The sequence below is a fragment of the Chiroxiphia lanceolata genome, chromosome 1 (genome assembly GCF_009829145.1).
Source record: "Chiroxiphia lanceolata isolate bChiLan1 chromosome 1, bChiLan1.pri, whole genome shotgun sequence".
Taxonomy (NCBI): domain Eukaryota; kingdom Metazoa; phylum Chordata; class Aves; order Passeriformes; family Pipridae; genus Chiroxiphia; species Chiroxiphia lanceolata.
The window spans coordinates 76,394,052-76,417,623 of NC_045637.1; the positions used below are offsets into that span (position 1 = coordinate 76,394,052).

General features: G+C 37.7%; 1 protein-coding gene across 1 annotated transcript in view; it reads left to right on the plus strand.

The window, feature by feature from the left end:
* TRIO (trio Rho guanine nucleotide exchange factor) overlaps positions 1-23,572 on the plus strand; it is a 249,037-nt gene that overhangs the window by 167,169 nt on the left and 58,296 nt on the right. Inside the window, exons 31-34 of the mRNA XM_032710013.1 lie at positions 2,680-2,781; positions 4,846-4,988; positions 5,614-5,713; positions 13,828-14,071. Of these exons, the coding sequence (XP_032565904.1) occupies positions 2,680-2,781; positions 4,846-4,988; positions 5,614-5,713; positions 13,828-14,071 (589 nt within the window). The remainder of the gene's footprint in view (positions 1-2,679; positions 2,782-4,845; positions 4,989-5,613; positions 5,714-13,827; positions 14,072-23,572) is intronic.

Consider the following 23,572-nt stretch of genomic DNA (forward strand, 5'->3'; position numbering starts at 1 on the left):
TCCTTTCTCTCTCACTGGATGACTTGGGTGAGAGCAGTATTCACACTCCATAACTTTAGATAGCCAAATGGCAAGACAATCTCCCTCAGCTTGTTCTGCGTCTGTCGGAGGCAAGATTAGCTTTTCTTCCAAACAGTTCAAAACAAGTACTTGAAGTTACTTTCCTTCTTAGAATCACACTCTAGAAAACACTGTTCTTCTATTGATCCTATTGGGATATATGACGAAGTCTACATAGTATAAATACTGAGTCTTTTCTCTGTGGGTCTGCTCCTTTTCCTTCGTTCATTCCCACTTCCCACTTCTGTATCTGAACTGGTAAAGCAGGTTAGTCAGGAAAACCTTCCCTTTTTCCATATCTTACTTTGCATGTTCTGTCGCTTGATTTCCAACTCTTACTTTTCCTCCTGATGCAAGATAGCTAGCAGGTAACACAGCTGCAGCTGTTTTGTTGAGCACACCTTTCTTTGATGCTCTTAAGAACTGAAATACAAAAAAATGCTGGTGTACTGTAGGCTAACAACAGCTGCCAAGGAATTAGGTGGGAGAAGAGACAGCTGAAAAATCAGTCCTGTAAGCTTGCCATGTCAGTTCCTCTGGCAGGAATTTAGTAATAGCCTTAGGTCCTAGGGAAGCTGAATGAAATCTTGAAGACTCTCATTGTGCCTCATTTTTAAAATACAAGGCTTCTTTTTGTTTTCATATTCTATTTTGGCAAAATATCCTGTAGTGCAGCTTACTATTACAGCAGTTCTTATAGTCTGTTCTTTAGAAAAGGAATTCATGCAGGTGTTGATAGCATGCATGTTGATTTGAGCTAAAGATCTTTTTTGCACGCTATCCTGTATCCTGCCTGTGGAATGTGGTTTTACAAAAGTGAGGTTCTTCTCTTTGCTTTGGGCATGAAGACCAGCAGGGTTTCCCGAGCACATGATACTCAATGACATGATCTGTTGAAGAGGAAGAATGTGTTACTGAACTCCTTTGGCAAGAGATTTAGTGTCCAAAGGCAAATGCCTAAGAAGGACTGTGGGAGCAAGGCAAACAGGTTTTACTTTGACAGAAAACTTTCCCAGTCACCAGCAACTGGCTGTTTGGGAGCTTCATCACTTCAATATGGTTTCGATGCATTCAGAAACCCACAACGATTTCTGTTCTGTGAGCTTGTCCTTGGACTGCGTGCAGACTTTCAGCATTTACAGTGTCCTTTGCTGAGAGCTGTATTGCTCAACTACATACTGGGCACAGGCAAGCCTCCTTGTGTTGGGTTTTGCACCTGACTCCCTCCCACTTGTTTCACTTGATGCTGTACCAGTATTGAGAGGGACAGTGAACAACCCATGTCTGCTTTGCCACTCCTTGCTGTACAGACCTCTGCTGCATTGTCCCTCAGTGGTCCCTTGTAAAATTAATATCTACAAGTGTAGCAAGCTTCTAAATTTGCTAGGCTTTAAAAAATAAACAATAATAAAAATTGTACTTTCTTGCCTAATCAGACTTTGTGTTGAGCAGCATGGTAGAGTGTATTTTTTTGGAATTGCATAATGTAATGTTGCATTAAGTATTTTAAAAGCTCTTTAACACACAGAAGAGTTGTTGGTGAGTCAAGTTTAAAACACATCACAGGCTTTTAAGTATTTCAGTGAAGAAGAGTTCATTCTACCAAAAAGAGATGACAAAGCTGAAAGGGTGGATGTGTTGGTTTGGTTTTTTTTTTTAGAAGAAATAATAAAAAAAAAAAGTACAAAAACCCCACCCACCAAAACAGAAGACAATCAAGATGGCATCCAAGTGATGCAGGAAAAAAATTACCTTTACGCAGGTACTGCATATCCAACATCTCTTGTGACAAACTGTGTACATGCTAATGATCATGTGTATGAGGGGAAAAATACAGCTTCCAATCATGTAAAAATACTTAGCAGCTGTTTGAGAGTGAGAGTTCTTGTAGTTTGAGCTTTATTTCTTAGTTTGCAATTTTTTTTGGAGCAGAACCTGTATGAATTGTTTAACTGGAAACCAATTCACATGAGTGAGATGTTGTTCCACTCAGAAAGTGAAAACATTTTGGATGATAACTGGCTGTTAAGGTCTGATATTAGAACATTCCCAAAGACTGATTGTTAATATAGTTGTCTCACAAAATTCTCCAGGGAACCTGCATTTCTGAATTATTTTGTCTGTTTCAGAGGGAAGGAAACACACTGGGAAAGGCTCATTTGACAGGAAAGAGATCAAAGTTTTAGAAGATATCAAGAGAATTTTCAAGTGTATCTTACCTGAGAGAAAACAAAAATCAGTAAATAGTGAGTGTTTCCCAGTGGAAGTCAACAGGGAGAGAAGCCAAAACTTATTTTTTGCAAAATACCTTTTTTAGAGTTATAAGGCTTTTACTGTCAAGTCCAAAAACTAAAATAAGCAGTTTGGTATTCAGATTATAAATGCTATTGTTTATTGTTACTTTCTAGAAAAAACTTAAGTTTGCAGTTCTTCCTTTTTTGAAGAGACCTCACCACTGCTACCAGAATAAAGGATTCTCTCTAGCATATGAGTTAGCTTTAAGCTTCTGAAAGTCTCTTTAAATAGCAGAGATCAATTTTTTAGAATATTAGCATACCTTTGTAGCTTCTGAGAAAACAAACAAATTTGTTTGTCCTAACAAATTTTTCTTAATTCCAGACTTCTGAACTGGGTGTCACAGAACATGTAGAAGGAGATCCCTGCAAGTTTGCTCTATGGGTTGGAAGGACACCAACTTCAGATAACAAAATTGTTCTTAAGGTAATTTAAACAGATGTGCTTGTACACTCTATACCAAGTCTTGTAGTTGTTGTTGATAATTGGGAAGGCAACAAGTGGTGACTTTTCCTGCTTTGAGAGGGACAGCTGCTGACAGATAAATTTCTTTGTGGTGGTGTATATATATCTAACTCATGTGGCCTGATGGCAGAGGGGAATCTGTGTAGTCTGCTGAAAGATTAAAAAAAACTTGCTTTCACAAATTGGAAGAGGGAGACATTTGATGCCATGGACCTCTATAGCTTGAAGGCTTCAGCAATTAGCTGACGGGGCAACTGATGCCACATAGAAATGATGGCGTCAATGTTATGTTTCACACTCAAGTCATTGCTGCTTGTTAGTGATGCTGTTTTTCAGGACCCATATTTTTATGCAGAAAATAACATAAAAATCTTTTGCAGTGTTTTTTCTGAAGCTACTTGACTTTAGATGAAAGTGCATGCAATGCCTATAAATTTTGCACCTGGACAAGTTATAGGTGTCAGTAGTGCTCTTTGTCTAGCTAGGAGAATGGCTGAATCAATTTTTCCTGTGCTTATGGTATGTAGCCTGGCACTACTTTTCAACTGGAGGACATTTTTGAAATACCATAAGCAGTGCATGGATAATTTGACATATTTTGAGGAATGTGTCTGCTTTGAAATTTTTCTTTTGTTGTCTGTTAAGTGCGTTGAGCTGAAACAAAGTTCATCTTCCCTTTTACAGGTTAATACACCTATTATTAAAATTGTTCATGATTTCACATATATTTTTAGTGAATACTCAATAATGCCACTTAAAAATGGCCCATCAAGAAAAGCTTACGTTAGTTTTTTGGCAGCAGTCAATGAATCAAAGAAATTAAATGTAACGCTAATAAATACTAGAATTTTTTTAGTCTTATTACTCCATAATTTTACAGACAGTACTTTGAAGCCTGAAATAATCCTCCCAAGGTAGAACAGAGTAAGGGATTTTATTTAAGTGCTCCTGCATAAGATCACTTCAAGGTGTTCTTATTTGGTGCTTTAATTAGAGCATAGAATATTTAGGTAACTTGTATGATATTAAGCTCTTCAACAATTTTTTGTTTGTTTGTTTTTGAAGGTTGGAAACAAGCACTTCCTTAGCTCATTAGTTTTGAAAAAAATTCCATGAAAAACGAAACAAAATATTTTTTAAAAATCATATTTAGCTTCTTTTCCTAAATGTTCTTCTTGTAAAAGAAAAAAAAATTCTTTTTCCTACCTGTTCATCCATTCCTACAACTTTCTCCATCCCTTTTGAATCCCTGGTTATTAAATATTTATGGTATATTAAGTACTTATAGTGTATTTGAAGCCAATTACATCAGGAGACAGCAATTAAGAGAAGTAAGAAATTTATATATAACTTCTTTAGATCTGCAGTAATGTTTATATTTAATAGCATTTCAGGTGTAGGGTTAAATTGGATTAAACAATCAGATTACCAGTTGGCCAGGGGGATATCAAGTCATTTCTGGAGTATGTCAAAAAATAGATATGTTGCAGGCAATTATTGAAATACAGTCCCTAAATTAGCTTTTTGCCTCGAGATATGTATCAAAAAGTGGGAGGAGTAATAAATGAAATGTGTTGTAGATGTGTTGCAGTAAAAGTTAATTTTTCTTTCAGTAAAATTAGATAAATATATCAAGTTAGAATTGACCTAAAACGTAGTATGAGTTTAAAATACGAATGTTCAAGGTGTTATTACTGGAATTCTTGAAGTAAATTAACCCACCCTGTCTAACATGAGATGCATACAGGGCTTCAGTCTTCAAGTTATAAAAGTGGACTCTGAATTTAAGTTAAAATGTTTTTTAAAAGAACAATATTCATAGTGTTCAGAAGTGTAAAGTACTGTTGATGATTCAAAGTGAAGACAACTAGCTAGAATTTCCTTTTCTCTGTTCAGGTTTTCAAATATTATTCACAAAGTTATTCCTTATACCTTCCTCTTTCTGTTTATTAGCTGACTGTATGTGTGGATCTTCTCTGCTATAATAGTCCATTGTGGGGGTTTTGTTTCTTTTGCATATCTAAGGCATCTAGTATAGAGAATAAACAGGACTGGATCAAGCACATCCGCGAAGTGATACAAGAAAGGACCATTCATCTGAAAGGAGCATTGAAAGAGCCGATCCACATCCCCAAAACTGCACCAACAACAAAACAGAAAGGAAGAAGGTAAGTAGTATTTCAAATAATCAGAGATCTCTACGTACACAACAGCACTCTTTCCTCTGTAGTGTTGAATTTCTAATGACTTCCAGTGAATTGGACAAAAGCGAGAGTAATTTTGTCCAGCTTTATCTTATCATTAATTTACAATTTCCTGCAATGCTGAATTTATTGAGATTCCTACTCTGAAGAGTCGCTGCCTTGTGTACATTCAGCCATTGCAAAAGGGATTTAGAACTGCAATTCAGGATAGGTGTACATTTTGGATTTTTGCAGTTCTGTGTGTGTTATTCAGGTCCTTGGTTTTCCTTTCATGAAACTTGAAATATGTGACTGAGTGTCCTGCTTGCTAGCTTTGGCTAAGTGTTTGTGCAAGTTTCTTGCCGTAGTTCTGGCTGATTCGTTGTTGCCTTAATTCTACATGATGTAGACCTTGAGCAAATGAATCTGTTCTCTTACAGCCCTGAACAAAGTATTAAGTACTGAATATTTGATTCTTGCATCAGTTGGTTTATTTGGTGTCTGTTGCTGCTTTGTCTAGGATTGTCTCACTTCTTCAGAGTTGCAAGTAGGGAACTAACATGTTACAAACACAGTACTACTATTGTAATGAAAACTGAATTATTTGCAGAGACGGCGAGGACCTGGACAGTCAGGGAGATGGTAGCAGCCAACCTGATACTATTTCAATTGCCTCACGAACCTCACAGAACACACTAGACAGCGATAAGGTAAGTTGCCCAGATATTGCTCTATTATGAGAGCAAATGATTAATCTCTTAGTGTGAGTTAGCACCCGAGATTAGTTTTTCGTACCTTCAGATAGGAGGCATGGCAATATTCAATCTCTTAAAAATAGCTGTCTGCAATAGAGAAAATACACTGATACCATGGAGAAGCAAGGGTGATAGTTTAATAGGTCATGAAGAAATATGTTTGTTCCAAACGAAATCATTTTGGTCCCCTCTGTTCTGCAGTTTGTTCGAAGATTTGACCCAATTTAAAAGGAAGTTTTATTTTCCATAAAATTTGATACTGATGCACATAATTTTTCTTCATGTTAGTCTCAGCCTTTCTGAAAGCATGCCATCTGCTTTTTGTGTTAGCTTGAGGCTGGTGACTGCCGTAGTTTCTGTTGTGAAGGAAAAATACTCCCCAATGTTCATGGGTTAAAGATTAAGCGTTCACTTTCTGCATGAAAGCTGATAGAAATCACCCAAGAGTAACCTGCAGCCTTGTTGTATGATACTAGTGCTAGTGTTTCCTTTCCTCCATCTCTGCCTAAAGATTCTGGTTGGGTTATACCATGAAGATTCACAGCAAGTGTTTCTCCTGGGTGGAAGAAAGATACGCACCAAAAGAATAAAAATTCTTCTGAAACGTGTATGTTACTTGTCATTAAAATAAGATTTCTGGCAAGTGAGAAGAGTTAGGACCCTGGAGGGAGGTAGAGACGGACAATAGAAGTTTATCAAGCAGAAGGATGAATTAAAACATTGAGGCTGCCTAGCAAATTACTTGTAAATGTGGTTAGGGATTTCTGGCTTATTGCTTTCTTGGGTAAAACTGTTCTGATAAGCCATTCAAACTATGCAGATAAATAACCAGTATTTTACAGGGTAGCTAAGTGAATAGGTTTTCAGAGTAATATTTTGACCATTCCCATCGTCACCTAAACTTAGTGAGTTTTCTATATTTTTTCATGTGACTCAGACTCTGTAGTTTGATTTTCCCACGTAAAGAAGCAGACTGAAGAAAGTCTGCTTGTATTTGTCAAAAATAGCCTGTTTTGACGTTGTGCATTTGTACTGAAGTTGTTCTGTAGTTGTGATGATGGCTTCTTCTAAAGATATCTGTGAGAAAAATGGTTGGTTAGAGAAAAAAATCTTTTGATGACTTTTGTTTTGCTATTTTATTCTTTGCATTCTTACTTGCCTTTTTAGTGATTTACAAAAATTGTGCTTTTTATGCTAGCAAACAGTTTAGTTCATTTTTTTCTATGTTCTTAAGAGTTTAGGTAATCTGTCCCACTCAGAAGCAAGACATGCTCTCTCTGATTTCCCTGATTGTTGGCTGAGATGTCAGACTGTGTGCGTGCAGCCTGGCTGGATTGTGCTTCAGTTCAAATGGAGGTGGTGCAATCCATCCCTGCCGTGCAGAGCCATCACCCTTCTTCAGTTGTTTGTGATGTACTGTTTACTGGGGTGAATTGTCTCCTGTTGCCCTTCATGGTAATATTTCGTATCATGTGAGAATTGCTAAGAAAGTTGGCCATGTAAAATGCCCTCAGGATTGTTTTCCAATCTGACATGAGGAGGAGTCTTACCAACAACCTGTTCAACAGGAGTAATAAGTTAAAAGAAGGAGAAGGGGAAGGAAGGAGAGATGGAGAACGCTTTTCAATATTTTCCTGAAAAATTAAATTTTAAATGTGACTGGTTTTTAAAGTATTTTGGAGTTCTCACATTGGCATATAAAGTTTTTGTTATACTTTTCTTTGACAAGAAAGACAAGCGGACGATTCCCTGGAAATTACTTATGCCGTGTACTGTACGTCTAAAGAAGGAATTTATTAGTTGTGCACTTATAAAAAGTGCATGAGTTAGCAGGGTAGCTTTGTTTAATGTTTCTCTTATATGTTTTGGTTTGCTAAATACATTAAGAGGAGAAAATTTTTAATCTGTTTAAAAATACAAAATAAAAATTAGTAAGGAAGAGTAACAGGCAGAGGGCCAGAGGAATCTGTAGGGTATTTTAACACTGTTACTGAGCCTGAAATAATCTTTCACTTTGTATGCTGAAAATTCCTGCAGTCCATTTGAGATTTAAAAGCCACTGTTTTCTCAGCCTAGAAGGCTAGAAGTATGTATGGAAGTCTTACAGAGATGGAGTAAAACAGTTTTACGGATGTTAGGTGCTGTTGGTGTTGTTAGCCAGAGGAAGCAGTGGAACACCTCGGTCAAATTTGGAGTATATCCCAAACTAAAATGGGAATCCAAATCAAGTAACATTTAGAATATCATGTAATTGAAAGTAGTATTAATCAAGCGGTAAAAATGTTTAACTCTGTATTACTTATTATGCTTTTGCTGAACATTTTTCTGTTTATGTGTATCCACTCGAGATTAAGAAAAGACAACAAATATCAAATATGTCACAGTAATCAACAGCCAAGTAAAACCATTCTTTTATTTCCTCCAATTATATATTCAGACAGTTAGTTCTTTTAAAATAAATATTTTGGTTAGAAGTGCTAAGCTATTATACAGGGAGAATATCAAGAGTGAAATCCTTTATCCAGCAGTCAATACTGTTTCTCACCTCCTCAGAGATATACTTTGAAAGAACTAAAAATCCTTAGCCTTGGTAATAAGTGGCTGAATATTTTCCAGATGAGTTTCTTTCCTTGCATCCTGTTTTCTGACATAATTGGAATTACTGTAACAACAGAGAATAACTTCATAATTAGCTTTTTTCTTCTCCACTCTTGCTTTTTAGGCTAGAATTGTAACTTCTGATTGTTGGCTCCACTGTTGCAGTACTGCTTTTCAGTAATGACTGGGATGATGCAATAGACCATATGTTTAAAAAGCTGACATCCTTCCTAGCTTCATGTCATCTGAAAGCTGTATTGGAAGTTAGAATTAGAATTCAGAATAATCTTGGCAAATTAGTGGGAGAAATTAATTGGCAAAATACCACAATTTAATAGGAACATGTTTGAGCTAATGCGAATAGGTGGAAATAGTTAAATACTAATAATAACAGTGAGAGTCTAGAATGGTTTTTGAGAGGATGATTGAGAAGCTATAGAGGCTCACAAGCTGTTTATTGTTTTAACAGTGTGATGTTATTGGGGGGGGGGAAGGGAAACAGTAATATATTGACTTGTAGAAATAGGATGCTGAGCTGCAGGACAGGAGTCCTCATTTTTTACTCAGCACTCGTAAGGCTTCTGTTAGAGGCTGCATCTGGTTTTGAGTTCAGATTTTTAGGAAATCAGTGGTCCATTTGAAGTGTTCTAGGGGAAAGAAGAAAAAGATTAATCAGATGTGTACCAAACATAACTTACAAAGCAAGATGAAGAGTTAGGACTAATAAGTCTAAAGAAAAAAAGGCAGGAAAAACTTCAGGTCTTTAAGTGTGCAAAACCACATAGTGTTACAGAACAGTCTTTTACCTGTATTTTCAGTGAATGGGATGAAATCAAAGGACTTATTTTTAAAAAGATAACAAAAATATTTTTTAAGTGTATGCAGATATGAAATCCTAGAGCAGAGTACTTGTGAAGCCTTGGAAATCTCCATGACTGGAGTGCTTTGAGGATAGTTTGGATAAATGTTAATGATTCACACAGCTGTAGTTGATCATGTTCTAAAGGAAGAAAGTGAATTAGGTAACTTAAGGTCCCTTTCCAGCCTGTTTTTATTATCATGGGATGTATCTTCATATTGCAAGACATGTTAAATACATCCATAGCACTGACCCATCTTACGTATTAGAAGGTATAATGGAGTCCTGAGTGAAATACAAAATTTTTGAGAGAGAGATTTCTACTCCATCAAAGCATCTCAGTTTTCTGCAGGAGTGCTCTTACTGTACCCTAGTCAGTAAAACTTTGCTTTTCACCTTTCATAGTATTTCTTTCATAGTGCATGTTCGGTAGCTGAGTAGCCAGCATTTTAGGTGGCTAACAAGTAAAAGAGATTCTTGCCCCATTCATTCGGTCTTTCAATAGTTCCTAGCCTCAGAGCTTCATCTGATTTTTAACGTGGTCTTTTGAACTTGATCCAGTGCATAGGAAATTAAATGGGGAGGCCGAAGGAAACAATGTAGGTCTGGTAGGGTTTTTTCATGCTTGTATTCAGTGATTTGGTAGAAATGTGAAATAAACCAAACTAGCATTTTGGTAGCTGAGAAGATGAGAGGCTTTTAGAAGAACTGTCATAGCTTGTTATCCTAAATAGTAGGAATCATGCTAGCTGCTGTGGGTGGTCAGTGGAGCAATATTTTATTTTTAACAAATTGTCTTTTGTGCCCAGCTGGTAACACTTTGTACTACTGTCAATGTGAAGTTGTATTTAATTTTCGTGCTTCTTTAAGCTTGTGTGTAGTTCTTTGGAAAAGAGAAAAAGGACTGAAGCAGCAGGAGACAACCAAATATTTCATTCTGCCAGCTGAGTCTGCAGAAGAGAAAAGGCTCCCATCAGTATAAAAAATATTAGTAAAAAAGCAGACATGGCTCTGAGTATACACCTCTTTTCGGAGTCAGAAACCAAATCTGGGCAGCTACCTGGTCAAAGCAGAATGCTCTTTATTTGAGACAGAAGTTTTGCTCCATCCCATTTCTTTTCTCCCACAATGCACTTGTTTCCATTTTAAAAGGGGATTAAAGATTTTCATGCTTGAAATAATTTAGAAATCTTGTTAGCTTCTCTTTGCTTTCCCTTCTCCTTAATGTAAAATTACCATGGTATATTAAATTTAATTTGCAGTCCTAAGAGGAGGTTATATAGCCTGATGTAAAGGCTCTTTTGTCTGGTCAGGAGTGATCTTCACAGATAGTGGTAGCAGATGAACTCTTAATGTGGTTATCCCTGACTTCAGCAAACCTACGCTAAGAATGTACTCAGTCAGTGAGTGCGTGTGCGTGTTTGTATCATTTGGGATTTTTTTTCTCTCTGCAATCGACAGTGATTAAAAGGCCCCAGAGGTGAACATAAGTGGTTAAGGTTAATTTCAGCAACAGCAAGACACTATGTCCTGTGATAAGCTGTTTCATTAAACCTTGCACCTTTTTTAATCTGCATTTCTGTTTCTGTCTGGCTTTTATTTTCTCGTCTTGTGTCTGTCTCTTCAGTTTCCATGTTTCAGACATAGCATCATTTATTTTTATCATGCATGATTAGTTCAGTTTACATAAAGGATTTCTTGAGAAGGATGGATAAAGTAGCCTTTGTTCAGCCTAAATTTGGATTTAGTTGGTTTGTAACTCTTTTCCCTTCAGTGCAAGTCAGTCTCCCATTTCTACTGTGCCTCTTGCTCTTCCCTCCAGCTAGCCTAGAGAGCCTTGCCAAAGCTGTCCAACAACAGCTGTTGAGCAATGAGCTTAATCACAGACACTCCTTGCTGTCCAACTGCATTTAATCAGTGAGAAAGATGAATTACTTTCAGAAAGTGTGTTATGGAGAGAAAACAAGCAATGAAACAAAGAGGAAAGCAGTTTCCTTACCGCTGCTGCAGCAGGGAGAAAGAACAGTTGTTAACCTAAAGGAAGGGAAAATCGGTAAATGCTGTTTTGGTCAGCTGTCCAAAATGATGTCTGTGTGTGCTGGGTAGAGAAGTCATTGGTTTTGGTGTGTCAGGCAGTAGTGGAGACATCCTGCACTAAGTTGAATCTGGCAGCTACCATGTTTGAGCATGGTGTGGACCTAACTACTGCATGCAAGAAGTGTGTTGCACACTGTACTGAAGTGTGCACTGTGATTGAATATTGAATTTCAGTGGAATACCAACTACCTAGGATATCTGATTCCCACACAGTCTGAAAAACTAGGAATTTTTTGTACTTTAATAGTTTCTGATATGGCAGAAATGACAGCCTGTTTGCTTTTTTCTTTAGCTTAACATTATATAAAATACTCAGAGAACATAAAATCTGAGATCTTTTTTGTTGTTTTATTAGGGGAAGGAGAAGGAAGAACATATATATTACCAAAACATGTGGCCATTACATCAGTCACAAAATGTATTTCCTATTTGTAGGAAGAGAAGATTGGGAAAGCAAACAGAACCAAAGATATGTTCTTGTAGGTATTTAGGAGAAAATACAAGGACTAGATGCAGTTTCTGGAGAATATCAGCTTGTTACTGTATTAGTGCTTGCACTGGTTGGGATAAGGACCTCCTGAGAAAAATTTGGTCTGCACTGGACACCTTGTGAAGTCATACTTCATCAACTTTTTTGTTAGTCCCCATCAGGCATACATATGGTTTCAGTTGTTTCTGAGTTTGTCTGAAGAAGGCTGTAACATAAATCAGTACCAGAAAACCAGGGAAAGCTCTTTATTTTTCCCCTTTGACAATAGTTTTGCATGGACTAAAATCTAAGACAGTGGAGTGTAAGGGAACAGGAAACATTTTAATGAGAGAGGAGGTAGCGTGTTTTGAAGATGTAACCCCTCCATAATCTGGGTATTGGGTCTGTCCGGAGAAACAGAGTAGAAGCAATGTGATTAATTTTTAGCCTGGATATAAATGGGTACAACCTGATTTATCTTCCTTAAACACCAGATGTATGAGGGTTTTCTGCCCTTCTTGGCCCCAGCATTCCCCCAAGAAAACTTTTCCCTCTCTGTAAGCACACACACAAGCAAGGTTAGCTGGTGAGATTAGCAGGCAGATACCATGGGAAAACTCTGGAGTTACTGCAGCCTGTCTGCTAGGAGTTATGTCCTGTCGTTTGTTGCAGACTTGAGGTAGAGAAGGTTGGAATTATCCTTTGATTCTTACTGGGATTTTGCTGGTTTTGTCATTCTTGCTTGATAACAAATGGCGTTATCCTAGAAAAGTTCCTATCCAGTGTTTCCGTTCCAGGCTTGTGAGGAAAACTAATAAATAAGAAACAATGCAGTTTCTTATCTCCTTTTTCTAAAGCTCTTGAGATGTAGCTGGCAGCCCTGCAAGAGCCTAAACATAACAGTTAAAACCAGCATGGCAGGAACTGTGCAGAATGTTGGTGTAGCACATGCTTCTATACTTGCTGCAGTTGGAACTCTCGCAGGGTATTTTGTCCTCCTTTGTCAGCATAGAGCGTTGCAGGATTACCTCACGTAATGAGTTGAACGAGTTTGCTGGCTTGGTTCAAAATTACTGAATTCACAGAAGTTGAATACCATCTGAAATCTGGTATGAGTATTGCACTGAAGCAGTCTGAGCAATAGAAATATTCACATACAAATACCTGAAGTAGCCTGGAATGCCATTGCTGTATGGAAGGAGAAGGGATTCCAGGACTGCTTGCTTAAGTTGGTTGGGTGCTTTGGCACTGAGCAATCTTGGGAACTTTGGAAAGTTTTGATAATTTTCATTTCACATCAAAGCAGATGAAACAATCAAAGAGAGGAAACTTAAACTTAGGCAAAGTTATTCTAATGAAGTGTTTAGAAGAGAGGGAGGAAAACCCTGAGCTTGCATGCTTTTAATTCAAGCATCCGCAGTTTTATTTGGAGAATCAACAAAAATGTGAAAGTTGTAAGCCCATGTGAATTTTCTACCAAATAGTTAAGTATTTGGGAATCTTATGAGAAGAACTTTATGCTGATTTTTATAATTGTATATGGTGTATTCTGAATGATTTTGTGCCCTGTATGTGTAAACCGTGAGTTGAGTAGGGTGGGAATAAGGCAGTAGGTTCATTCGAAAAAAGTCTCTCTTTCTGTCTTCAATTTACAAGATAACAAAGCTTATGAGTGACTGTATTCAGTAATGTCCGACCTTTTTGTTGCAAATTATGACACATAAAATATATTCTGAAGTGCCTTCTACTTCAGCTCATGGGATAAGGAGCAGTCTAGCAAGAAAAACCGCTTAAATCCTCCGCCCAGCACTGTCACAACCAGTGTGCTTTGAACAATAGGCAGAGACAAGCAGAGTTAGAAATCTGTTCTAAAACGCCAGAACTGCCTGATTTTGAAATGATCTCTTCTTGATGTGGAAAGTCCCAGAAGCCTGCTGTCTCATCCAAAATACAAATCCTGCCAGGAGTCCTAAATAGGTAACGGTGCGTGACGGATGGTTTGATAACGAGCATTCATCTGGCTTCTCCTTGTTTTTCCCCTCACAGTTGTCTGGTGGGTGCGAGCTGACAGTGGTAATCCACGACTTCACCGCCTGCAATAGTAATGAGCTGACAATCCGCCGTGGGCAGACAGTGGAGGTCCTGGAGAGGCCCCATGACAAGCCTGACTGGTGTCTGGTCCGAACCACAGATCGGTCCCCAGCTGCAGAAGGCCTGGTCCCCTGTGGGTCCCTCTGCATCGCTCACTCTCGCAGTAGTATGGAGATGGAGGGGATTTTTAACCACAAAGGTAAGAAATTATGGAAACAAAATCTAGTCATCAGCAGCGTGAGTTTTGGGAAACGGGGAGAAAAACTTTGGTGTTTTTGGACTGTCTTGGTTTCAGCTACCATGCTGTCTATTCCAAGAGTAAAGCAGTTGGCAGTTCTCAGTCTTAGGTGAAAATGTGGCTTAAGATAGGGAAGAGATTTAAGCAAATTATATCTTGGTGAAGAGTTATATATCAGATAGAGCTGCAACGATAGGAAAATCTATACCTGACACATGCTGAAAGAAGGGAGGGAAGGAAATCTCCAGCATGGTTATCAGTGGTTCCTGAGAAACTCTGCAGTAAGAAGTCATGACAAGATCAGGTTCAGCAATGGAAAAAGTAAATAGATTCATACATATGGCCTGCCACAGGTATTTTACTTAACTGAGTTTTTCAGAGTAGCAGTGGCATACTCATCCCTTCTTCTCAGAGGAGCTCTGAAATATTACTTTGGTTCTTTTCAGATGCATGAAAGAATATTCTTCTGAAGGGTGCAAGAAAAATCTTATGATTCTTTTGAAAGTTTTTAAGGATCTAGTGTGCTGTAGTCCTTTGCCTCTCTAAACTCCCCAGGCTCACAGAGTAGATTGTCACTAGAGAAAATACTTGCTTGCTTCATTGCAACTACTTAAGTTTGCAGGCTGTGAACAGAAAGAAATGTGAATTAAAAAAAAAAAAAAAACAAAACAAAACCACACATCAGAAAATAGTTCACTAGAAGGCATTTCATCACATGCTGCTTCAAAAAGTTTGCTATTGCAACTAACAAGATTAGCAGACAAGTAGTGCTGGGGAAAATTTGTTTTCCAGCACACAAAATTCAGATTTTGGAGAGTTTTTCATAGATATAACCACTTTTTTTTTGATTATTTGGTCCATTCCAGCCATTACAATTTTTCCCAGTTTTTTTTCAGACACTGTATAAATATTCTTGACTAAAAGAGGAACAAGTCTGTGTTTCTTACATTAGGGGGATGCACAGCAGGAACTTCCTGAATGCAGGGTGATTGAGGGGGAGGGGTAGCTTGAAGGATTGAGCTGTATAGCTGTAATACTTCCTCGTCCTCTTGTGTCCTGTAACAATTTGGATAAGGAAAGCTTGCGGATGTTCTCATGATAAAATTGGAAAATGTAGTTAGGTATCACTAAAACTTTTCTTCCTTTGACTAGGGGGTGAAATCATGGAAACGTCAACAGAATTTTTTTTTTAACTACAGTCACAGAATTGATAAATCCAATGTCCTTTGGAGCTAAGGGACTTCACCTTTGAATGCAGAGAATTTCATTAGGAGAGGCAGATTGTACTGGACAATACATATATTATATGAAGTACATTGAGCCTGTCAGACTCCTGAGAGACAGACAGACCTGGTTTTGTGTTTGAGACGTTACTTTTATAACCAAACCAGTGCACATAACCTGTACTGCTTTTTTTTTCTTTAGCATTTGTTTGGGGAGAATGGGGCAGAGCATTTTGAAGATACTTTACTTGGTTTAACATGGTACTTTGAAATAAAGAGCATTAATTAATTATATTAATCACGGAGAGTGAAGAAGAAGAGAAAGCTCTTGCTAGAATGAGCATGATTTGCAGGGTTGAATGCAGCCTCAGAAGTGCCTTCTGTCACTGCCACAGGCTTCCTGTGGGATATTATGGTATGCCTTCTAAACCCCAGCTGATAAGAAGCAGCTGCTGATTGTTTATTCCCACATTAGTGGGTGTCAGGCTTTAAGAGATGGATGTTTAATTTGTAAAGTTTCCCGTGTGTGTGACTTCAGTCAGTGTGAACTGTCTTGAACATGCAAACTATTATAATGTTAAATAATCGGGGGGGGGGGGGGGAGGAGGTACTTGAAACCGCTGGATATGTTTCACTTTGGTCTCTACCTCAACTTTCTATTGCTTTAAAGAGCTTGATAATCTTCATTTTACAGAGAGATTACAAAAATTAAGGAAAACCAGTGGAGTGCTTTGATTTTATTTTTCCCCCTACAGTGAAAAGTACCTCAGACAATCCCACAAACCAATTATTCATCTCAAGTACTGCATTTGATTAAAGGTCTTTAAATAAAGCATTGGGGAATATGCTAATCAGAAGAATAGAAAAAACAATTAGATGAACTTCTCAGAATTGTTCATTGTGGGCATTGATTGAGGGAGGAATTCCTAAAAAAACAAAACAAAACAAATCCTGTAACACAGGACAAGCGAATGACTTATTTAAGGCAGTCTGTGTTCTTGGGTGGATAACTTTTTAATGTATGTCCTAGATTTCTAGTACTTGATTCTGTAGCTTCAGTCTTTTTAATACAGATTTTTTTTCCTTTTTTGACCATAATTCAGTAGAACTTTCAGAGTTTTTGAGAGATTGGACAAATTAGGATATTGCCCCCTGGAATTTTTAGGTCTGAAAATACACGTCATATGTGAGACAAACAGTGTGAGCATCAGGTCATAGTAATTTTGTACAGTTCATGGGCAAAGGCACATGCAGTAGACATGAGTCTGGAATTTTTGCATGTCTAACATCACAAGCTGTTGTGAGAGGCTGAGGGAGAGAGGTTTCATGTATTATTGCAATGGAAAGAAGGTGATCACCATTCAGAAGTGGTGGGGCTGGCTACTTGGATGTTGCGTGCTTAGCCTATACAGATGTCTGTTGAATAGAAGAGTTTTGCACTCCTTTCAGTATCTGTGGATGCTACAATTTTGATCTTTTCAACAGTGTTTATTAGTACCGTTTGCCAGTGAAACAAGTTGGAAAGTCACGGCATATTAGAGTTGAAGGGAGCTTCACAGTTTTGAAATGGCAGACCTTTTGTAGTTGACAGCTGGTTCTTAAGTTGTGTCAAACCACATTCCATCACTGAGTACAGAAATGTTGGGTGGTACTTAATGCCTTAAATAATCTGAAATTATTATCCAAAGTAGGGGAACATGCAAGTTTATTAAAGCAGAAAGTATGTTCAGTGAAGCCTAGTTCTAACAGCTGATCTTAGTAATTCCTTGTCTGTCCACATATTGTCTGTCAACAATGAAAGATAATGATGTTTTATTCTCATGTTAAAAGACAGCCCCAAAAATGACCCTCATCATTTGCCTACAAGTGTAGGTGTTACTTCTGCTCTAAGAATGTGTATTATCTTAAGCATCTAATCAGTATCAATAGGTAAAAAAAATATGCATTTACATTATCTTAAATTTCTAAGATTTTATAGTAGTTAGGGTATCACTTTGTTAAGAGTATGAGGAAACATCACACAGAAAAGATGTTCACTAGTTAGATAGTAATTTAGGGGAGGACTTGACTGCAGGTTCCTGACCTCTTGCTTGCTCTGCTGGATATCAAATCTATTTTTTTAAGTTATTTAGGTCATTTAATCAAGTTGTGCAGTTTACAGATGAATACATTTTAAAAAATCTAGATCCCTTTTATAATGAGGGGAAAAGATAAACAAGTGGGTAGTGAAGAGGCTTAGTAACAGTCGGTGCACTCTACAAAAAATAAATCACTCGCTCTAGAAGAACATATTTTTCACAAGTAATACATAAAGCAATGGGGTTTTTTGCAATGATTTCCCACATATTTCTAGGCGTGGGGAAGAAAGAATTTTCCTGTTATTTTATTTGGTGCTTCTCTTTTTTAACATGCGTTTCTTCTCATCCTGTGGTACATTCATTTTTATATGTGCAGTTCTCTTTTGTTTTCAGGGCATTTATACTGCCACTGGACTTTGGGTAAAGGCCATGGGACAGGATACAGTGTAATGAAATTGAACATGTAAGCTCAGAAAAATTTGCAGCTATTTAAAATTGTTTGTACATATCTTGCTTGTCTTTTCCAAATTCACGGGTACTTCTGAAGAATTCCTGATAGTCCATTGTATCCCTTCTGTAGGTGCTACTGTTCAGAAAACTATAAAGGCTACAATAAGCCTCTGCTCATGAGGCCACATTTATATGTCTTCTTTAAGTTACGGGATTTTTTGGGGGACCATGTCTAACTGTCAGTTCATCTGTTTGTTCCAAAACTTGGCCACAGAGTTCTTTTATTTACCTGGAGGTACAATGTCTGCCTGTTTTATACAGTCATATGATCCAGAGATCTGTGTAGGTTTGTTCAAATCTGAGAGGTCAGTGATGTCTTAGTAACATAGTGCCAAACCACACACATCTCACATACTGAATACTGGCTTTTGATTATACTCTCAGAATGCTGTCCTGACTGGTGCCATAAACAGAAAAATGTTGTTTCAGCAATCTTTTTTCTCCAGCTGTAGTCTCTCTCAAAGAATATACCACAATGAGGAAGATCAAATGGCTTTCCAAGACAAAGATTGGCAAATTTGTTCAAATTAGCTGTGTAGTAAGCCATTGTCTACATCTGCAAGATGGGAAAGAATGATGTAGGGCAGGCATCAGAGCTCTTCTTGAATTGGTATAGCTACCTTCTGTTCAGAAATTAGGGAAAAGAAATATTGCATGGGTGACCTAGATATGATTGCCCAGAAAAGAGAGATATTTTATAGCTGAGGCCACAGAATGAGTTAAGATAGTCTTGAATTCGTTACGTTAAGTAAGCTTGCGCTTGCACAACTGACGACCTTCTGTTCAGAATATTAATTTTCAATGAAAGGGGAAGGGGAGAGAGTAGAGGTAAAATGTCTCATGTGTGATCAAGAGCTTTGAAAGTTATGGTTGAGAAATGGACTGTTTCATGCTGAGTCCAAATACTGTTTCATATAGGAAGAGGAAGCTGTGGATAGCAGCAGCAGAACTTGATTGAGTAAAATTGGGATCCAGTTTGGATAATGGAAGAAGGACTCCCTGTTTGTAGTGGAAGAAAAGAAGGGTGACTTGGGCAGCAATTGTTTGCTTACAAGCAGAGGGAGGCTGTAGAAGGGGAGGATTTGCTGTTTTGAAACTGCAAGCAAGCGAAGCATGGGCCATGTGTAAGGAAAAAGGATCCCCACCCGTGGCTCGGAGCCCAAACGCTGCCTGTGAGACTGCCTGACAGCGTTTGCAGCTGCAGGAAATGAGTTACAGCCCAGGCCAGAGGGGAAAGTAACTCCTAACAATGAGCTGGTAGGGGGACGTGCTCTGCCGTGGGGCCAGGTGGCAAAAGGGTGGGGGCTGTAGTTTCCAAGGCACCATACCAAAAGGGATCTGCTGCTGCTACACAGCCGGATGCGATCGCATGCAGAAAGTGATATAGAGGAATGTGTTGAAGTTGTACAAGACAGCAAACATTAATCTAAAAAGTCTGTTTCTTGACAAATCAATTACCTCCTCAAAAATTTCCAAATAACAGCCTGCCCATCCAGATATAACCAGCTAGTAGAAAGCCTTATGAGTTGCTCACAGGAGGAGAAGCCTAGCAGTCAGTTGGATTTGACACTCCACTTGTTTAAATTAGCAAAAAAATTGTAAAAGCTGTGCTGCAGTGTCAGTTCAAGTTATTTATCAGGGAGACATTTGCTTGAACAGAGGTACCTGTATTTTAATAACTAAAGTTCAACTTCACAGTTTTCAGTTGTTTTGAAAGCCTAATAAATCATAAGTTTTAATTTAGTCACAAACATTTTGTGCAAAAGCACTAGGAGTCTACTAGTGGCAAAGACAGTTTGAATTTAGGTTGTGTGTGTGTGGTTTTTCAAACATGTTCTCATGCTTTAGTCTAGGTAAATAAAATAGCTGCAGTATAAAGTAAAACAAGAATTCTCTATCCTGACTTTCCTACCTTGTGGTTTTAGTTGAGTTTGCAGTTAAAAACATCATTTGAGCATAAGTCAATGTAAAAAAAATGGCAGCAACTGACTGTAGTTCATCAGATCATGATCTTTGCTTTGAGCTTTGTAGCCAAACTATGTCAGATGGTCAGAGTTAGACTAATATAGTCAAATTCTAATTCAGCCTTGATAAATAGTAAAGTCTGTATAAATTATTTTCTAAATGTTGTGCAGTCTTAAATTAGACAAGGAGGTTCAGTGAATATCACAACTTGAATTTCCAGAAGCATTTTCTCTAAACCAAGTTTACATGTCCTCTGAAACATCATAGGATTGATTTCTGCATAAACCTGCCTTTAGCTCCTGCATTATTCTTTTATCATAAAGCAGCCCAGGAAGACCAGTCAGATCTATCAGTATTTCCCATGCTGACTCTATTTGTGAGCAGAAGTATGTCGTTGATTTGTCTCTGGAGTTTTTGTATATAGCTAATGAAAGCGTTTTGCCCAGCTTGGGAGCTCAGTATTACAGCTGAGAAAAAGAAGACATTTTTGTAATACTGGCTTGAATATACTTTTGGTCCCAGACAGCTGCCAAACGTATTTCTCTTATATATGGTAGTTGGAAAGGAAATCAGTGTGTGAAAAGTATCTGCTTCAGAACAGATGTATTTGCACAGCTGATCTTTGGGAGGTAGAGTGTGGATATAAACCAGCAATTCTGATGGCTTTAGGTTTCCCAGAAGAGTTGTTACTTTGCTTGCAATTTGACAGCAGTTTCTTTTTCTAACCAAGGTTAGAACAGAATACAAACTCAAATTGTATCCTGCTAAAATGGGTTCTTCACCCAGAGGGTGGTTGGGTGCTGGACTGACTTCCTCTGATTCTGTTTTTGTGGGGAGGCTGCTGAATGTGTTCCATTGACTTCATTTCACTTTTCCTGCAATCAAATAGTAAAATATTAGTCTCTGTCATGCATGCTAAACTGGAAGTGTTGCATCACTTTTAACATAACGCTATTTGAACCTTTTTTGCAGATGCTGTTGACATCTCTCGAGTTGTTGGCATTACTGTGCAATATTTTGCTTCTATTTTGAATACATGTTCCCTGACGTAGATGTAATTACAATTACAATTTGGGACATGCTTGTATTGTCTCCTAGCTTTGAGTTGAGTGCAAACAGAAAGACTTTTTACTCTGTATGGAACAACTATTGAACCTAAATTCATTATTCTCTAACATGGAAGTTAAGCAAAAAAGCAGCGGAATTCTTAGAGCAAACTATGTAAAAGAGGCTGTTATGATAAGTTAATAAAAACATGTAGTGATCCCAGGAAAACATACTGATAATGCTTTTCAGAAATTTTCACTCTGCATTTTCTAGGATGGATGTATAATGGTTAACCCCTACAGCAATAGAAGACATTTGCATAACTGACATTCAAGCATAATATCTCAGGTAGACTTGTTATCGAATGGTCCTTGATGACCAGAATCCTGTAGTAAGTTTTCCCTGTGTTTGTAAACCAGCTGTGGCCAACCTACTGTTCATTTACAGTGCGGCAGAAATAGTCTGTCTTATAACAGGTTGAAAGTATGTCAGGTTTTCAAGAGCAGACTGGACAAAGACCAGTCTGATCTCATAACTTACCTATCCTTTTGAGCAGAAGGTTGGACTATGTGGATTTTTGAGGCCACTTGGAACTTGAGTTATCCTATGATCTATGCTAAAAGTTAGAATTGCTAGCACGGATTTACATTCTAAATGTTCCTGATGTCTTGGACTCCCCTTAATGCCTGTGGGGCTATCAGAAATGCTTAAGATTTTGCCCCGAAATACATTTGTTCTATGTAAGAAATGGGAAGGAATCATAAAAAGTATTTCTGCTTGTGAAGAACTCTAATTGTTCTTGTTGCATTCTTCTGGGTCATAACCTTATTAAGCATACGTTCATTTGTTAATATAAGCTTTAAACTATCAGTGATACAGAGATTCCTTAAACACAGAGTCTAGGGGAATCTAGTTGCATGTAAGAATCTGCAAATACACTGAAGGAAGGAAAGCTGCTGGGGAATCTACACGGAAAGAGGGATTAGTAAAACTGAATGGTCCTTTGTTGCTTTCTACAGAAAAACTTAGGGGACATGGAAGTAAATGGGGTCATGAAGGTCTAAGTTCAAGCTGTTGTTCTTCACTTTACACTTTATAAATATTAGGAGAGGATTCTAGAAATGTTAAATATAGGGAATTTGTAGTGATGAGAAAGATCCTGAAAGAGAATGAGTAAGAAAGCATAGCTCACTAACAAAAACAGTGAAAGGGTTTAAAAAAACTCAAACTAAACTAAAAACAAAAGGCTGAATCATAGGATCATTTAGGTTGGAAAAGACCTTTAACCCAGCACTGTCAAGTCCACCACTAAACCATATCCCTCGAAGGAAACATCACCTCTCCATCCATGAATTGCACCCTGGTCTCCTGCATGACAGGCGGGGACTGGCTGACTAGATTGAAGTATTCTTTAGGCAGTATTAAACAGAAAAACTTGACTGGTAAAAGCCACCAAATTGTTAACCACTTAAAATGTTTTTATCAGTAGCTAATGTATTTTAAAGAGTTTATCATGGCCTGACTTGGTTGTTGGTCCATCCTAGTGTATTTTGTGCTAACTTCTCTCATTGTCTCATGGACAAAATACATGCAATCTAAATGCTGGTTGATTTCTAGAACAGGCTTAGGTGTATTTATCCTTTCACCCTAAAGGTGTGGCAGGACTACATGCAGTCATGCCAGAGTCAGTTTGGAAAGCACTTAGAGCTGTGTCTTAGAGCTTAAAGTCTCTGGGTAACATCTAAAGAAACAGTGCTTACAGCAGGAGGTACCCTGGAGGTATGTGACATGTTCTCTTTGTGTGCTGGTTGCTTGCTTAAGTGAAAGTTGAGGCTTTGGGATCCACTGCTCGCTCACATCATCTTTGGCTATGTGGAAGTTACAGTCCTCAGAACTTGAGTAAATTAATAATAGTAGCATTTTACTATCTTATGCTATTTGTGGAATAATTCTGTTATTGTAGCTGTTGGGGTGATGACAAGCATTTACAGCTCTGTAATGATTTTTGTTTGAAAATAAGTATTTTATCTGTTTTGACAGTCTCCTCTTTCGTGTAAGAGCATTTTATTATTTTATAAAGCCAAATGCCATTCTAAATTGCAGAAGGAGATAGCACTGTTTTGTCAAATTGTGAGCTTTTGAAAGACAACATTATTACCTTTTGGAAAGGTTTAAGTTTTTAAGAATACTAAGTTCATATTTTTGTCATCAAGAGGCATACATATTAGGATGTTTATTTCTTCTTGTGTGCTTCAGGAAGTTAACATTATTAGCAATCTAAAATTTCTAGCATGATGCCATGCTTTGTTCAGGAGGAACTCAATGGGAAAAGAGAATGAGGAGAAATTTTGAGTCAATTAAAACTATTTTCTTGCACCTAAATTTTAATTGCTGTCCTAAAGGACCATTGTTGTCTTAACCGAGTATTGTAGCTTTCTGAAATATCTGAAGTATAGACTTAGAATGGCTATTTCATAACTGCATTTTCACAATTCTAATAAGAGGTGATGCTGTAATTTTAGGAAGTATACCCTTTTCAATTTTGTGAACTGTGCAGTCATGTTAATTTATTTTGTTCAGAGGTAATTTTCTTTTACATGTGGGTAAAACATGTGTAACCCAAACAGAAATGTTTTACC